General features: G+C 36.7%; 1 protein-coding gene across 1 annotated transcript; it reads left to right on the forward strand.

Annotated features, from left to right (window-relative positions):
- Positions 1-3,152: 3,152 nt before the first annotated feature.
- LOC113687095 (uncharacterized) lies at positions 3,153-14,251 on the forward strand. Its single transcript, XM_089180443.1, has 18 exons — positions 3,153-3,237; positions 6,542-6,940; positions 8,741-8,853; positions 8,938-8,997; positions 9,278-9,476; positions 9,896-10,003; positions 10,224-10,311; positions 10,555-10,579; positions 10,713-10,762; positions 11,009-11,126; positions 11,219-11,322; positions 11,568-11,670; positions 11,779-11,929; positions 12,044-12,343; positions 13,032-13,120; positions 13,295-13,415; positions 13,686-13,727; positions 13,843-14,251. The coding sequence occupies exons 1-14, from the start codon at positions 3,153-3,155 to the stop codon at positions 12,127-12,129; spliced, it is 1,689 nt and encodes a 562-aa protein (XP_089036569.1). The 3' UTR covers positions 12,130-12,343; positions 13,032-13,120; positions 13,295-13,415; positions 13,686-13,727; positions 13,843-14,251.
- Positions 14,252-18,528: the final 4,277 nt, after the last annotated feature.

Genomic DNA, 18,528 nt, shown 5'->3' on the forward strand with positions numbered 1-18,528 from the left:
CCAAATAATTTAAAAAAAACTAATAACCCGGAATGACACGTTCGTATAAGTGCAAAGACAGCTATTGACAGCAACCTATATTAGTATCGTGCGCTTGATGAATTGCGAGATGAGTACAACTGAGTCCAACAAAGTGTGCAGTTTTTTTTAAAAGTTGTGCGCTATGTTAGAACTACCTCAGTAATATCTTGATTTTCCATTTGCGAAAAAATTATATCGATTACGGGACGTCCTGTGAAAGTCAGCCAAACTAATCCGTGAAAAAAACTGTCAGGTCGTGGTTATTTGGCACTCTTAATTAAAACAAAACACACCAGACTCTGAAGATGTCCGCCTTAAACTCTCAGTTTATAACTGAAGAAGGATCTCTTATAAATTGGATTCCTGAAGCAATTTATACAGAGCAAAGTAACCATAAAGCAAATAGCACAAGCGAGACATTCACGCGGTGGTCATGTTTTTTGCGTCATGGTGGTCCACAAAACAGCTTTGGCAGTCATATTAAGGATGCAGGAACACAACAGCTTAATTGCTGTCGTCTTAGGTCACTATGACAAGATGTCAAAAGGGAAAGACGTCTCCTCTTTTTATGCTTCAGATGGTTGTCGTACATTCGACGTGCTTAGACAAACGATCGAACTTAATCAACAGGGTCCACTTAAATTGGAACTAGATTAGACTGATTTCAAGTTTGATATTCGACCGGGTGGTTGGAAAAAATGGTTGAATTGGTGTACTTTTTCCTTAATCATCGTACGTTAAAACACCATACCTCTTCTTGAATTTTGATAATTGATTTTCAGAATAAGCTGAGGGGTTAATATGAAGTGCACTCACAGAAACATAATTGAAATAACCCTTAAAAATATAATATTTTTCATGTATTAAAATTCAGCAATGAACTCCTTTTTTTTCTTTTTTGATTTATGCTTAAGTAAAAAAATTGGGCTTTTAATAAAGTCCTCTATTCAGCCATGTTCAATGGATTACCCTGAAATTCTACGAGCATTACAGGCGATGATGTTACTTTATGCCTCGTGTTCCTCATTCCAGGGTCATGTGCAATAAATTCCAGCCTAAAGGTTCTCTGAGAGCCAGCTTCGGGTGAGGCGTTATTCATATATTGTGGAACCCAAACCGTTTAAGCTTTCAAATTATTTTTTAATTATTAACACTCGGGGTAAATGACTGCTGACTGCTCGCCAAGTTGGACGTCATGGACAATAAGAACATATTTCTCTTCTTTGTACCCGAGAGCAAACTTGATACTTATCTCATTGCTAAAATATAAATATATATATATATATAACTAACTGCAGACAGTACTGTTTCGGCCTTCTGGGCCTCATCAGTGCAGTGCTGATGCTAGGGTGGAGGTAAGGCAATAAAGCCACCCCAAGTGATCTCACACATGTGGGATCACTTAAGCCATGCCAGAGTGCTCAAACTAGAAAAACTAGTGAGCATGCATAATGCTAGCAGCAATGACTCATCCTAGTAGAGTGCTCAATTTGGACATGAAAGCAAAGCTTTATATGCCAAAGAGCTATATAACTATATATATATATATATATAACTATAGCTATATAACTATATATATATATATATATATATATATATATATATATATGGGTTCCGGAGGTTCCACGTTCTGCTGATCCATAGTTTAGTAACACCCAAGAATATGGAAATTTCCTCACAAAATTTTGGAGACCAATCGCTCAAGATTCAAATTGTGCAGAAGTGTTATTTGAGCGGTCAGATTTGAAACCCAATTCCTACGCTTAAAGAAACAGCCGTCGTCCGTTTTGAATTGCTGAAAACTAAAACGAAACACTATTTTTATTCTGGATAGCGCATTTTACATCCTTTTCATTGTTTTATAATTTGGTTGCACTTCGAATAACCCGTTTTAAGAATTTTCCGGGGTACATTCGCTAAGGTCTACTGTATCCTTAAAAATATTTTCCACATTTAACAAGTTTTGTTCAGCTGGTTGGTAAATTACGGAGATGCGGCATTAATCAAAATTTCTCTGTCTGCTCCCTACTAAGGTAATAAATTCGTGGGTAGATATCAAAGGGCGTGTAGGAAATAAAATGCATTAGCACCATCTAACTCGAAATCTAATAAAACTTTTTCATTGTTTCAAATGTTATTCTTGAGATAACAATCAATTTATTTGCTCATTTTCTTCCACAGTCATCTTTCATTTGTTGACGGATTTGCCAGGAACAGGTTAGGCAGTGTAATTTCAATTTTAACATTTATGCACCTTAACATGAACGGTAAAAAATAGATAATATCTGACTGATTATGCCAATAATGAGCCATAGACCTTCTGTTAGAATTACATCGGATTGTGATTTAAAACGTAAGTTGGAGAGCAAAACAAAAATTCAATGAATAACGGTACTATTACCCTGATCTCCCCAATTTCCACTTTAAAAACGTTACGTAGCCTAATTGTAATTTTTGCTTTAGTGAGGTAGAGGATTTTAATGCCCATCGTTTGCTATTAAAATTAATTGTATAAAAAACACTTTTTCGTGTCCATCATCAGCATTATTCCATACTGTAAATATATGAAAATCATATATGTTCACTGCGGTTGATGAACAGTTATGAACACTACTGAAGTAGTAGAGATATTGTGGCCCGAAAAAAAAAAATTCAGTTCCCAGTTGGCTTGTTAGCTCAGTTGGTAGAGCGCTGCACCGGTATCGCAGAGGTCATGCATTCAATTCCCGTATATAACCGTTCATAGAGGATTGAGGATCGCTTCTATATTCGTATCAGCTTTATTGTTATCATCAGTATGCGTTTTTTTCGTTTATTTATTTATTCATTTATTCTTTCTCATAGAGTGCCAAGCAACCTGTTTCAAAAACTCCTCTTACTTTTTTTCGAAAAGCGGAAGAGATTGGGATAACAACAATCGTACTTGCTCCGACCAGAAAGGTTATTTAGTCTCCATAGAAACTGAGGAAGAATGGCAGTTTATCAATCGTGAGATTCAAAAGCGTGGTACTTCGAATGCTAGTGCGTGGCACATTGGTTTAGAGAAGAAAGGCAAGGTTTGGACTTGGCTGAGTGGAGAAACACTGAATATTTCGAAATGGCGAGATTCTGAGCCAGGTGGTAACGACAAAATGGCGGAGATATCTAAGAATGGAGGCCTCTTTAATAGTTTCTCTAAGCTTAGTAGAAAAGCCTACATTTGCGAGACGCCCGGAGGTAAGATCACATTCCAACCTTAAAGTTAAGAATTTTGTTCATGCTTAGCGTGCGTATATCTAGTTATGGATGCACGCGAGAAGTTTGGAGAGCACGAAAAATGCGTAAGAGTAGCTCGAGGCGTAGCCGTGAGCAATTGTGGCTTTTTTGAGTGCTCTCCAAACTTCCCAAGATAGACTTACAGCTAAAAGCATAAGCAAATTCTTTTGTAACGGAGCGACAAGGATCTGCGCGAAGAAGCCTTTTATTGTGATAGAGTGCAAAATTTTCACAACGCACAAAAAAATAAATAAACGTCCCTATTGGCTGGTCAAAAACACGACACATTTTATACTTTGGTTTGCGTGAGAACTTTTGATCCAGTTAACCGATAACCGTGAATGAAAAGCTCAAAGTTTACGGGGAAAATGGAGAAAATCAAAGCCAAATGAACTCATAAATGAATTCCCGGTGGATCAGGACCTAAAAGGTCAATGCCGATTGAAAAATTGGGCAGTTCTTTGCTGGTTTCTTCCGTATTTCTAGGAGAAAGAAGCTGCACTGCGGCTTAACAGGACAGAAATTTTGAAGCCAGGTTAAAAAAAAAAACTCACGTAATCTTATTTACGCACGAACGTGCGTAAATAAAGATTTTGTTCATAGCAGCTCAACAGGACTTGTATAGGGCAAACACGCGCGCTATTTTATGATATATTATGTGCTGAAAAATTACAGTCTTGCAGTTGTCTTGAAATTTGATCTTGCTTCTTAAAAGTAAAAATATTGTTCACAGAATATGCTTAGCTCACCAAACTTGTACGTGTGAGCGGTGAACGGATTTTAAAGTGCGTATTAGTAGTTGAACATACTAATTTCTGGGACACGTGTTTCAAAAGAAAAATTGAATTACCCTAGTATTGTCCTTTTTTGCATCGACAACAGCTGGAAAACAGCGATCGAAATTGTACGTTTCACAACTTTTGTCCAGCGCGCTGCGATTAGGATAATCTAGCCGACTGAATTTTCCCTTGCCACAAGTTAAAAGGCGTGTTCTCTGAGATCAGTGAGTGTATGTATGTTATTTTGAGCATAACGAATCGAAGTATTTTATTTTTCTGTGTGTGTGCGTGTGTCTGTTTCTTGTAGTTAGTGAGAAATGTTATTTACTGTCAGGGAGGTCCGTATTGAGTAAGATTGTACCCGAGGTCTTGACCACCGGTACTTTAGGCAGAGTGTACAGTTTTTCCCAATATCGACCGACCTTGGTTGGTGAATTACAGTTTTTTCGTATACTTTACGAAATGTTTTCCAAAATACCCTAATGAGTCAGGGCTGTAATTACGGCAAGGTCCTCCATGAACTGAAAAATTTTTGAGCGAGTAAGTGGAACAGACTAAGGTAATGCAAATTAAAGAAGGGCTTCACCGAAATATTTTTATTTGTGTAAAGAAAAAGATGATTTAAAACACTTCCGAAGAGAGTTTCAAACATTTTTTGTACAAATATCTGTCACAATCTGACACCTGCCAATTAGAAAGCGCGCAAGAAAAAAACATGCACGCTTTAAAAAAATCAACAACACTAACAGCAGCAGCAACCTCAACGGTGCTGGTTTGGTAAACAAACTTAAGTGAAAGTAATTGTAAGTAAATTCAAGTCTATCTTTTGAAGTTGTGGGATTTTGCTCGTTTGTTTAGTGCAATCACGTGTGTAACCCTTGTGTTTCATCGAGAGGGCGAATTTTCATGCAGCTTCTTCTCGTTGAACTCCTTCGTTATCTGTTGTGAAATTAACGTAGCAATTTTTAATTTGAACAGAACTGCAAAGACTTATCGAAAGCGTAGGTGAAATATAGAAGACTTCGCTCACTGGTTTGCAAGGGACAAAACTTTTTGAGAATTCACATATAAAACGAACAAAATTTTCATCAGTGAACTCAATTGTAAACAAACCTCACAATTTAACTTTCTGAGTTACTTCTAATAAAGATTTAGGTTAATCACGAACGGTTTTAGGCCGCGCGTCAACCCATTTAATGACATATTTCCTACCACAATTCATTTCAAAACCAGTTTTTTTTCCTGGCAACCAAAGTGATTTAGGAGAGAGAGAGAGAGAGAATTAATAAGTTATTAATCGGCTTGGTTTTCTTTAAAATGGTTGTTTAGTTTTAACAACTGAGTTGAAATCATAAATTGGCCACCGTAAAGGGTTTAAAGGCTTCAAACTCCTAACTGTGGCCATTTTGTGTTTTCATCTCAGTTATTAACACTAAATTAGCTGCTATATTCTCCCACCGACGCAGCACCACAGTTTCTTTAGAAACTTATCGCCTTTATCTCTTTGAAATGATTTGCTTAAAAATACTGCTTGGCCGGCAAAACGAAATATAGTTATGAAAAATGGCAACAAAGCTAGGGATGTAGAAATAGGAAATTCCGGACCGCATTAAAGATCAATAAGATTTCAGGATTCGTAACTGCGCCCTCTGAGAAAAACAAATAATAAATACAGTTCTTTCGAGAAAGGTTGTCGGAAAAAAGCGTGTCGGAAGTGTAAGCGATAACCCCGAAAGGTATTGCGGGTAGCTTTTAGGTCATGGTTAGACTTGACATCAGAGTTCAGGGAAAGCGAAGAAAATGTCACTTTAGGAACAGGGCATCACAGGTTTAATGAACTTATTTTATTTACAAGACTGATTTTAAATTCTAAACTGCATGAAAAACGAAAAACAGATCGAGCTAAACCTAATTAATTTATCCTTAAATTTTTATATGCATATTGCATTGATAACCGTTACCCAGATAATTATTTGCAGATTGCCGCGTGCACTTTAAAATGCTGCTCTTTTGCACCTCTCCCTTAACAACTGTATACCGTTAACTGCGTATCTCCAGTTGAACATTTATAAGAACTTATATTCACATTTGATTTTACGTTTTTAAGTCTGTTCAGGTTTGAAGGGGGGGGGGGGGAATTTGAGGCGTCGACTCAACGAGGAACTAACTCATATTTAAAAACTCAACTACCAAGATTACATGAATTCACCGATAATCGTAGTTAATGGGAAGTTAACTAAGTCAGAAAAGCAGATCAGAGATGGCGGACGCCATAGTGAAGAACGAACGTATTATATCAATTGACACTGATCAACCATCATATTAAAAAAATAGAGAATAAGTTACGTTTCCATCTCATTTATGTTTCTCCTTTATTGAGATTGTGATTATAATCATTTTATGTTATCATCGTTACTATAATTATGACTTTATTTGTTATCATTATGATAATTAGTATTTTTGTTGTCATCTTTATCATTTTGCAGAATGCCCAAATATAACTTTTAAAAACTCTTGGTACATAATTTCTGTGGATGGATGGTCCTGGCACTGGAGCAGACACGGCTGCCAAGGGCAAGGAGGGGACCTCGTTTCCTTTGAAACCGAAGAGGAATGGAATTTCATCAACGATGAGATTCAAAGGCGAAATTCTACGAGGTGTAAAAATAAATGGAGTATTGGTTTAACAAAGAGGGCCGGGAATTGGACCTGGGTGAATGGAGGACCTCTGACTATTCGTAAATGGGGAACAGGGGAGCCAAGTAGTGAACACGACGCGGCTTTCATGTACAAGCTGAACAATAATGGCGAGCGGGGCGTGTTTGGTAGTGTTAATCGTACACGTTGGGGAAACCAACAAGCTTATATTTGTGAGATTTCCAAGGGTGAGTTGATTTTTTTGTCGTTGCTGTTGTTTTTAATGTTATTTCGATTAACTTAAAAAGCGCCAGAAGCGCTTAAACGTAATAAAAACATTATTTGCTAAAGTTTGTGACGTACAAGACAGAATTTACATAAACCTTCTGACAATCAGGATCAAGTTTACACCTAAATTTACATAAATGAAAAGATGTTTAAAACAACCTCAGAAAAAGTTTTTATTAAATACATGTCTAACGTTTAACCATGTGAGTAGAGGAAAGTTACATATGGTTCTGTTACTATCACTATTACGAGTAACAACAGTTGTGACACTTTCCGTCATCAGTTATTTTTATGTATCGCTAGTTCATTTATCCTTTCGCTTGAATGAAATGATGGTAAATACCAATTGCAAAGAATTATTGGTCCGATTGCTTTGTTAGATAATAACTCATGATGATATGAAGTGCGTTATCTTTTGTGAAGAGCTTGTGACTCATGTCGGTTAAGATACATGCCAATTATCACTTTACAAAGTGAATGCAAAAGACTTGCAGATGTTTTTCGCATTGGGGAATCAATTTTATGGTTATTGTATTCTATTTTAATACCCGATCGTTTGAACTGTAAAGTTGTAGGGGCTAATTTCAATGCAACGCAAAATGTACAGTGAACGTAATAAACTGACCATTCTGCAGCTAATTGAAATATAACGGACATTTCGATCGACTTAACAACGAGCACTCTTTAGTGAGGGTTACCTCAGTTTTCATACGTCACCAGAAGGTGTAGATACATTTTCTTGAGTCGGAATTTAATTGATTTAATTGTAGTTCAGTGATTGGGTATGCTTGAGCGTTATCTTCATAATATGACAGAAGTTATTTAGCGTATGCGTTGTGAGAGACGGTCGGGAGCAAATAAAACGCCTTTGAACTTAAAAGTGAAACAAAAATTTAAATGCAAACCTTTCACATCCCGATATATAAATCTTGACCTTAATCGACGAGACTCTTGCGAAGCCCAAAAACCAGTACACTTATTAAATGAGTCCAATATTTCTGGGTGATGTCATTCTTTGTGCACGGCCTCCTGATTCCCTAACATCATGTACGAGAAAAGAATTCCTAAACGCTGTGATTGGTGCAAGATATCAAAATGCTACGATGTAATTGGTGTCAGATACATACCCTAAAGCGGCAATCTGGCTGGTGTGAGAACCTCTCAATCATTTTCTCTCGCAATGCCTTAATTAACAAATTCGTCAAATTATTCAAATAAAAGCGCTGAATTAAACTTTTTACCAGCATGACGGTTAAGGTTAAACCAAAAATCCCAAAAGGAGCCGTAAATTTATCGGAAACAGCTCAAGATAAAATTAGAAATGAAAACGTCATACTTAGTGGTTTAACAATAAATACGCGCGAATATTTTGTTATTTGCGTGGCATTTTACAAGCCCCGTAGGAGCAAATTGAAATGCCAAAAATTGGGCAAAATAAGTACCCCTATTAGTTGTTAAACCAGTAATTCAGGGATTTATTATTGAACTATTATTTCATTTGCTAGTATTTTCGAAAAACATCCTACAGCCCTATCTGATCATCGATCATACAAGACGTGTGCGACAGACGAAAATAATGCATAGGAAACAATAAGAGTGTTTTGCATAAGCAATAAAAAGCTTGAGTGCATTTAAGAGTTTTGATCGTTCATGGCGGCCATTTTGTTACTCCGCTTTCCGTCCGCATTTTTGCCCTTACAGTGTAAAAATAAGGCAATTGTTTAGTATGATGTGGTCTTGATTAACATTTTTCTTTAAAGATTCATCATTTGCAACCCCGCCATCGCCATCGCCATCGCCATCGCCATCGCCATCGCCATCCCCATCGCCGTCCCCATCGCCGTCCCCATCGCCATCGCTAGCTCAGCAACTGGTATGTGATTTACCGTTTTTATGCATGTCGCTTTTCAGGATCTTCACCGTTTACGAATGTGACAGACATTAATTTTTATTCCAGGCAAATGAGTATGTCTCAAGATTTGGCGGAATAAATATTACCGAAACGACTTCCATAAAAGTATGTAATTTTTATAACTTAAAGGCGTTTTAACCTTGATATATGTTTTTAAACGATAAAAAGTAAATATCTGACCTTTAAGTAGAAACCACCATTGAGCCATATCAGAGAAAATGACGAGGCTTAAAATATAATCCAGGCTCCTAAAAGAGTTCTTTAGCCAATGAATACCCTGGACTCCATTTGGGGCCTCCTGCTAGACTTTTTCCGCGTTCTTAATATTTATTGTACATTTGAGACTGGCTGGTTAATGACCTGGAAATATTTTATGTAATTGTAGGAGGCTGTAACTGTGTTTGAAGATTTCACCTTTAAAATCAAGAACGTCACAAAAAACAAGGCCGATATAGAAGAGGTTAAAACTCTGAAAAAATCCATCTTTAAGGTGGCAGAGGCCGTCGAGAAATTTGCTCTTAGTTATAGCAAACGACACCTGAGTGGAATGAGACATTCAAAAAGGATCGTTTCCTCAAAAATGGGTGAGCTTGCGACCTTGAATCCTGTTTATTTTCAAAGTCTATTCCTCTGTTACTTACTGATTTGCTGACTGACCGACTGAGTTGTCTAAGTTCCTAGATATTGTAAGAACTCAGGTAGAACCCAACTATTTAGAAACGTTATTGTTGATGTCATCGCTTCATCTGTTATTTTCATTTGTTTGATACTTTGATTTTCCGCGACGGAGAAGGTAATAAAAGTAGAGAAAAAAAGAATCCTTCAAAAACGTAAAATGTTTGAAATCGTCGAGTAGTCGTTGAAGGCAAATAAGATACAAACAATACACGTCCATCCAATAAAATTATGAAATATTTGTGTACAGCACAAAACGCATGTTTGGGTAGATGTGCTATTGCGAATTTCACCGTAGGTGCTTTCATTTGTCATTTTTTTTCAACAGTTTTGGCCATTCAAAAAGCCTATCGCCAGAATGCAGGTGGCGTTTACTTTGAGGAGCAACAATGGCGAGCGAGAATCGATATCGCTTCTTCAAATTTTGAGGAAAATGGTTTGTGGTAACTTTACAACTTTTAGCATTACTTTGGTTTTTCTCCAATCGAAATTTCTGAATTGAAATAAAGCCTCAGGTAAATGGGCTTCCTTAGTTTACATAATCTATCTTTTTTAATCATTCACACACCTCAGAGCCTGTAAAAATTTCAACTTTGTGATTTTTTGCAAATGTTGTTGTTTGATAACTTTTTTTGTTGATTCTTGGGGGTTTTAAGGAACATTGCTAGTTGTGTTTGTGTACAAGGATCTGCATGACCTACTTCTGACAGATCAAGCCATCAGGAGTGAAACAGACAACCAAAGGTGACGTTATTTTCTTATTACTCCATGTCGTTTACCCGCAAAGACACATAACACGGAAACACATAAGATCTATGTTCAGCTAAACTGAATGTAGAAACTTTCCAAACACCCTAACTGAGGTTGGAAGACTCCCTGCTTGTCTCTGGCCGTTCCACCTTCATGAAAAATTGGCTTGAATCTACCTAAAGTATGTAATTTTTCTTCCTTGTTTCTGATCCATATCCGAATACAATTTCTTCATAGGTATGTTAATTCCAGGATTATGGCCGTTACTATGGACCCCAAGCCAGAGACATTGCGAGAAAATGTCATCCTAAAGTTCAAAAACCTAAAGGTAACATGACAATTCGTTGCTATGCATTTTTTAAAATTTATTCTGACAAGATAAAATCCATTTTCAGGTTTCGACAGCAGAGAAGCGCTGTATGTTTTGGAGTGGCCTCAACAAAAGGTAAAAAGACTTAAATATATTAATGTATAGTATTCATTCCTTTACATTTATTGTTTTATAGTATTCATAGCGAAGATTAACACTTTTCCTGTAAGACAGCATGTTGTGGTTTTTATAGTGGGGAAGTCTGATTGAAATGTTCTCGCAACTATGATTCTAATGGAAGAAAAACTTAATGGAAAATTGTCAAACATCACCTCTTCCCCAAACTCTTTGTTAACTTTGCTTTTTTTTCATCTCTAACAGCTTTGCAGAAAAAGGATGCCATATAGTTGCATCAAAAAGCAACTCAGAAGAAACAGTTTGCAGCTGCAATCATTTGACGCATTTTGCCGTCTTAATGGACTACGACGGCAGCACAAAGGTAATAAAATTATTTTTGCCTTACTTAGTAATTTTTATGGGCTCAGTTTACTAACTCGATGTTGTCGTTTAATTTTTCTTTTTTGGACACAGCTCACCGAGGAGGACAAAACAATTCTGAAAATTATCACCTACGTGGGACTGAGCCTTTCCATCGTCGGGATACTTTTAACATTAATACTTTATTCTTGCCTCACGTAAGTGATGTACTTGAATAATAATGAGGTAGATTCTTAACTCTCCTCAACAAGGCTGGTAAGAAAAGAGATTTCAATGCCAATCTCCATGCAAACAAGAACAGTTATGTCGGATAATTCACAAACTCAAGCTACATGCCCCCACGTTTGACCAACTCATGCCTTCAATGTGTTGATGTTATTGTCGTTGTTGCTTTTGTATAACTCATTATTTCTTCTTCTTTTTTTTACGATTATTTCATTAGAGATGTTTGTCAACCTCTCTCTCAAATTCGACTGAGTGTTTCTGTGTCACTTGGAGCTGGACAGATCATCTTCCTCGCCGGAATAAACGCCACAGAAAACAAAGTCAGTGGCCTCTCCTTCTGTCCATAGAATAAGTTTACTCTTTGCACCGTAAATATCTTGTCGAAAGGAGCACGGTAAGAAGTATACGAAAACTTTTTCTTTTCACAGGCTGCTTGTGTTACAGTAGCAATTCTGATGCAGTATTTCTTGATGGCCGCTTTCTGTTGGATGCTGATCGAGGGAATATATCTCTACTTCTTCGTTGTGAAAGTTTACAACATTAACACCAAGATGTACATGTATCATGTCATCTCATGGGGTGAGTTTTGTATTTTAAAACATGCACTGGTAACTGTAACCATGCTTTCGGATCGCTAAATCTGGTGTTGTTATGCAGTAAAGTGTTCGATTTCCTTCCTTTCCTTATGGGTAGGTCTTCCAGTGATCATGGTGGCCATTTCACTTGGCATCGCTGGTGGAAAAGAAGGATTACAAAGCTATACGAGTGATAAACAGTAAGAAAAAAATCGACGGTTTATTCTTGCTCTTCTCCTTTAATTCGTGGCAATTAATTCTTTGTTTTGTTTTTGCATATAGTTTGAAATCGGTATCATTTCATTTTCTGAGGATTTGTGTCTTTCTTATGTCTCATTTCTTCGAGTTTAGTTGCTGGCTTTCCTCGACTAACAACCTGATCTGGATATTCGTCGCCTTCGTGGCTTTCATTGAAGTTGTGAGTTTATGATTTGTGTTGGTGATTGTGATCGGTATACCTGGACTACTTGCTGCTAGGCATTTTTTCTCTGCTCTTTAAAAAACGAATTAAATACTTATGACATCACCCCACACAATATTTACCATTTTCCTTTTCCTATTTACTCATAACAAACTTAGGACATAAGTGCTGTTTACGAGGATGCTGGTCAATTTTAACCTAGTGATGGCCTTCAATAGCGAGAAAAACCAGTTGAGACAAGCAAAAGATAGCTTCATAAACTTTCCAACTTTTACTACATAGTATGAGAAAAAAGATCCTTGCCCTTCCTTGTTGATATTTTCTCACTGTTTCGCATTGATATACCAAGATATGTTTTCGAGCAAAAATAACTCTTAAAAAACATTGATCAAGATGAAAGGAGCAGGAAGAGTAGGAGATATCAAATTTATGTAATTTAACATAAGGATTCACTTTGCATATTTCACTCAGTTCAGACACTTTAGTTCGCGATTTCTTTAGCTCATTGTCAGAGAATCGAAGCTGATAATCTAGGTCCCTCGGTTGGAAGTTCTATTCCCTGTAAATGACTCTTCATCTCACGCTTATTACCAAACTAGTAACGTCTTTGGTAAGGATCCTCTCTCACTTTAGCTATGCGATAACCATATCTAAATAATCGATTTATTTCTATTGTATTCTTCAGCTCAACATCATGATACTCGCACGAGTCATAAAGGAGATGACCAATTTGTTGCAGCCAATAGGGGAAGACGACCATTCTCAGCAAATACGGTAACATTCACAACATAAAACTAAAACAATATAGTGGGAGAGGTTGCCTTGTCCTCCCGTGAGGCTCTATTTGCCTAACCTCCTCATTGTTTAATCAGTAAGGCCTTACGATATCTAAAAATGAAAATTCATCGTCAAAGGAAAATAAAGGAATGTTTTCTTTTTAACTCTTAGAATTGGCATCAAATCATGCGTGGTGATGATTCCCCTGCTGGGTATCACGTGGATATTCGGTCTCCTCTCGCCTGTACATAAAGCTTTCGTTTACATCTTCACCATACTTAGCTCTGCTCAGGTCAGTGTTCGATGGTAATTGTCAAAAATCATTCAATATATATCCTTATTTTACTTTACAACCAAGGGAGACACCGTTACAATGGTCACATCATATTTATTGGAATTTTGAAACCAAAAATGCCGGTAACTATGCAAGAGAAGAAAAACTTCTTTTTTAAATTATAAGATATGAAATTTTCTCTCGTTCTTGGAAATCTTAGTAGATATTTGACTAATTTGTTTGTATACTGTAAAGATTAATGATGTTGAAATCATTTTTATGCTGCAGGGTTTCCTGATTTTCGTTCTTCACTGCATGCGAAACACCCAGGTAAGATAAAACATCAAACTGATTATTAACTGCATATCATCAAGTTTTAGTGTTTCGATGAATATCCGAGTACTTGTGCTAAGAACCGTATTTCGTGTTGTTCGTCTATCTGCAGATCAGAGAGCGTCTCAAAAGAAAGAAGAATATCGTTTTTCCACCTTCTATAGAGAAAAAATCCACAAGGAAGAGCTCACAGGTCAATCCAAGTGTGGTTGGGGATGTATGGGCAGTTGAACTGCAATCCTGTGCTGAGTTTCAATCGAATTCGCATTTAACTTAAATAACTAGATCCAGCCAACAGGGAATAACAGTCAATTAGTTAATATAGTGAACAGCAGTAAGTCGGTTACGATCGATCTGACTTGCGATCAGCGGGCAAAAAGAGGTCTCTCTTCTCATTATTGTTTAAGCATTCAACTAGCTGTAATTGTAACCTATCTTCTTTATGATTATAAGTTTATTTTCTAGAAGATCGTATAGTTGTAGGCAAGATTCATCGAAATAAACCAATCTATAAATCTAAATTTCTAATGGTTCAGTATGTTGATGATTGCCCTGCGAATAAGACCACAGTCTGCTACAGACGAGGCGGGAATTTATACCAGGAAATCACGACTCTTCTCTCTAAAAAGCACTCTAGTACGCAACTTTAACTTAATGTATTCAACTTTTGATTATTGCGTGCTAACTTTCTGCGCTTACTGCATGATTGTTTCATAGTGTACGTTTCACTTACTGAGTTTACAAACCTCTCTTCAAACACTGTCGTTACTTAACAATTAGCTTTGGATAATAACTGAAACTATAAGTTCCTAAAAATTCTAGAATGCCTTGTCACGCTGATGTTCATACCAAGGAACTTTCTGGAGCATTTTACTAGGTTACGTAGTTATGATGTAACACTACCATTATAGTTGTGTTGTAAGCTTTCGGGATTTTCTGGAAGACTTTGTACATAAGGAAACAGTCATGCAGCAGCAGTACTTGTTTTTGTCGGGAGTGATTGACTTTTCGGAAAGCTATACCGAAAGAGAGCTACTATGGAAGATTGTTAATTTAGAGGAACATTGGTGACAACTGTGAGATTGTGTCAGTGGTGAGCTAAGACATAGTTTTTAGTGGGATTTAATAAGTTTATTAAGAACAAATATACTTCCTTTTGGAACCGCTCCTCATTAAGAATATCACAAGTTGCTTAATAAAGTAGTTGGGTTAGCTTGAACATAGTGTTCTTTCTGTCAGTAAAAATTATAGCGAAACAAATAATTCTAATAGTAGTAGCAGCTCACGCTGACATTGAAAGTTGTTGCTTAATTAATAATTAACTAGGTGAATACGGAAATGTTTGAATAAATAAACCAAGAACTTAAAAAGAACAGAAAAAACCCCTTATGACTGGATCAGCTACATTTACCCATTTTTTTCCCCACAAGATAAGGAGTATCGTTTTGAATTGAAAAAACATCGATCGATTTGGAATTAAATTGGGGCAATGTTAGGCGGAAATGGCATAAACCAAGAGATTATAAACTATACGGCATATATCATTAAACAACGATTAAAGAACTCTTATACAGAGCATACAATTTCAAGGAAAAAGCTTAGCGATAGAAATGCGGAATATTTACATTGGCCTGGTTTTCAAATATCAATACAACGGAGATACTGGCATTGAAGAGGAATTTCAGCCGGTGAAAGGAGTCAATTATGTAGATGTGCTTAACGACTAAATACAGTCTAGACTACGTCATGCCTATTAATAAATCAACATGGATGTCAACATGGAATGCACAAGTACATTTCTCCCTACACCGGTCAAAACGCTTCAAGCTTCGATTCACTTAATATATCGCAGCTATAAGACGAGCGAATATTCCAGAATAAATAATCAATTATTCCATGAGAGGGAAGAGATATAAGGAAAATAGAATATCTCACCCACAGAGCACATCATAATGACCCAGGAACGTCTCGCATTCAGACCTTTTCAACCCATTGCTCCTTCTTAAATGTTGGAATTCAAACATTTGGTCACAAAAGAGATGGTCTGTAGGACGCTTGTGTATGGGAGAGTTGCTTTGTAGGCTGAACATTAAACTATGGCCGTTAGCCTCCGTTGGTTTTATAATCAATCAACGATCAACTTTATTCAAATTCACATCGAACTCATGATCTAAGAAAACCGAGAAGAAATCCTTTGACTCGGAGTTTGCCGTGCTATGAAAATAATAATACATGCTAATTAACACATAAAAGAGTTAGTCCATCAAAGAAGAAGACATATGAAGTAATTAGACCCACCAACTGAAACGCGCAGCAGGTCATCGGCAAGATGAAGAAATAATAATAATTTCCACTTATGCATACGAACCGAAGGCATACTAGCTTTAGCTGCCAGTTCATAAAACAGAAGTTTGTCTAAGACGAAGTTCATTTAGCAGAGCTCATAAAAAAATTACCATTCCTAATATCAATTATTTCTGAGCTGCTTCTTCACAAACTTGAACTGCAAAAAGAATTTTTATTTTCGATTGTATTAGAAAAACAATGCTCCACAGCTGGTGGAAGTCGCTTTTTGTCCATTGGTCTGTCTATTACAGAAAAAAAATGAAGACTAACGCCATGAATCATCATTTGCATGATGAAATGGATGATTAATGGAACTCAATGCGACAAAATGTTCAAAACCCCGGTAATATGTTGTGTGTTGGGTAAGTACGACTCCAGTTATTCCTGTTTGTAGCTGTAGCTGTGACACCGTCCAAATTGACTTTCCTTTTGTGAAATATTTATCTCGGTTTTTTTAACATACGGAACTCTAATAACGAAACATACAAAACTCTACACATATCATTTCTAAACTATTTGTTAATCATTAAAGCAAAACTTGGGGATCTTTTTATTATCATCATTATTATTAGTTTCTCGATATTTTTTATTTTCTACGCAATGCCAAATAATTGGAAAATAATCAGCCAGAATAACACATTCGTATAAGTGTAAAGACAGCTATCAATAACAATAACCTATTATAGTATCATGTGCTTGATGAATTGCGTGATGAGTACAACTGAATCCGAAAAAGTGTGCAAAACTTTTTTTAAAAAGTTGTGCGCTGGGTTAGTACCACCTTTATTGTATTTTGATTTTCCTTTTGCGAAACATTTACATCGATTTTGTTACATCCTTTGAAATTCGGCCAAACCAAACCGAGAAAAATGTAAGGTGCTGGTTATTTGGCACTCTTAATCAAAACAAAACAAACCAGATGCTAAAGATGTTCGCATTAAACTCTCAGTTTACAATTAGAGAAGGATCTCTTGTAAATTGGATTCCTGACGCCTTTTAGATTCCATACAGTGCCAAGTAATCAGAATGCAAGTAGCACAGGCGAGACATTCATGCGGTGGTCATGTTGTTTGCGTTATGGTTGTCTGCACAACAGCTTTGGCAGCCATAATCAGGATAACAGGAACACAACAGCTTAGCTGCTATCGTTTTACGCCACTATGACAAGATGTCAAAAGGAAAACACGTCTCCTCTTTCTATGCTTCAGATGGCTGCTGAACGTTCGACGAGCTTAGATAGGCGATCCAACTTACGACGCAGTCTCTCTATAAAAGGTCTGATACGTTTCGGGTCGAAGAATAGATTTCTTTCGAACATTGCAATGTAATCGAAACCACCATGTTTTTTTCAAATATAGCAATTTTTTTTTTTTCTGAGCCAAAATCGCTTAATCGCTCAAACGCCGGTTTTTAACAACACCGATTATCAAAAATGGCACAAATTGCTGAGCTCGTCTTTCCTCAATATTCTAGTTCAAGGGTTTTGTTTCTAAATAAACGACATGAAATTTTCTGAATAAACCTGAGTCTTGCCATAGCTATCCTGGCCTCTTAAGTTTTTCCCCTTTCTCATTAATTGAGTGCTAAACAAAACAATAGGTCGCCTAGACCTATGAGTCAACTTTCGGCGGCTGTATTTTTCTCGATGAAGATGAAGATTTAAAATGACGTGCACTTACAGAAACATTATTGAAACAACTCTTAAGAAATAAAAAAAATTTAAAATTCAGCAATGGAACTCCTTAAAGCCACATGGAGATTCTTTTTCGATCTATGCTGAAATAAAAGATTCTGAGATTGAGCTTTTAACAAAGTCCTCTATCCAGTCATGTTTAATAGATTACCTTAGAAATTCTACGAGCATCACGGGCGATGATGTTACTTTACGCCTCGTGTTCCCCATTTCAGGGTCATGTACAATGAATTCCAGCCTAAAGGTTTACTGAGAGCCATGGCATGAGGCGTCTTTTTAAATATCGCGGAACTCAAACCGTTAGAGGTTTAAAATTATTGTTCGATTATTAAGACTCAGGGTAGGTGACTGCCCACTACTCGTCGTTGGAATATATTTCTCTTTTCAATTATTCTTGTTTGTACCCGAAAGCAACTTTATACTTATCTCATTGCTCTTCTTGTACAAAAAAATATATGGGTTCCGGAGGTTCCGCGGTCTGCAGATCCATAGCTTAGTAACGCCCGAGAATATGGAAAAATCCTCACTCCATTTTGGAGACCAACCCCTCAAGATTCAAATTGTACAGGAGTGATTATTGAGCGGTCAGATTTGATACCCGATTAATTCGCTTAAAGGAACGTCGTCCGTTTTAAAATTGAGCAAAAAAAATATTTTTTTCCTCCGGATAGCACATTTTACAAACTTTTCATTGGTTTATAGTTTGGTTGCACTCCGAATGGCCCGTTTAAAAATTTAAAGGAAATTCGCGAAGGTGTA

The sequence above is a fragment of the Pocillopora damicornis genome, chromosome 1 (assembly GCF_964200805.1).
Source record: "Pocillopora damicornis chromosome 1, jaPocDami1.2, whole genome shotgun sequence".
Taxonomy (NCBI): Eukaryota; Metazoa; Cnidaria; class Anthozoa; order Scleractinia; family Pocilloporidae; genus Pocillopora; species Pocillopora damicornis.

Excerpts from the sequence above, each read along its gene's own strand:
- LOC113687095 (XM_089180443.1), top strand. The coding sequence starts at position 3,153 with ATGGCGGAGATATCTAAGAATGGAGGCCTCTTTAATAGTTTCTCTAAG. Across the intron at positions 10,580-10,712 it reads TTAATTCCAGGATTATGGCC|GTTTCGACAGCAGAGAAGCG; the intron begins GTTACTATGGAC and ends ATCCATTTTCAG. Across the intron at positions 11,323-11,567 it reads ATACTTTATTCTTGCCTCAC|AGATGTTTGTCAACCTCTCT; the intron begins GTAAGTGATGTA and ends TTATTTCATTAG.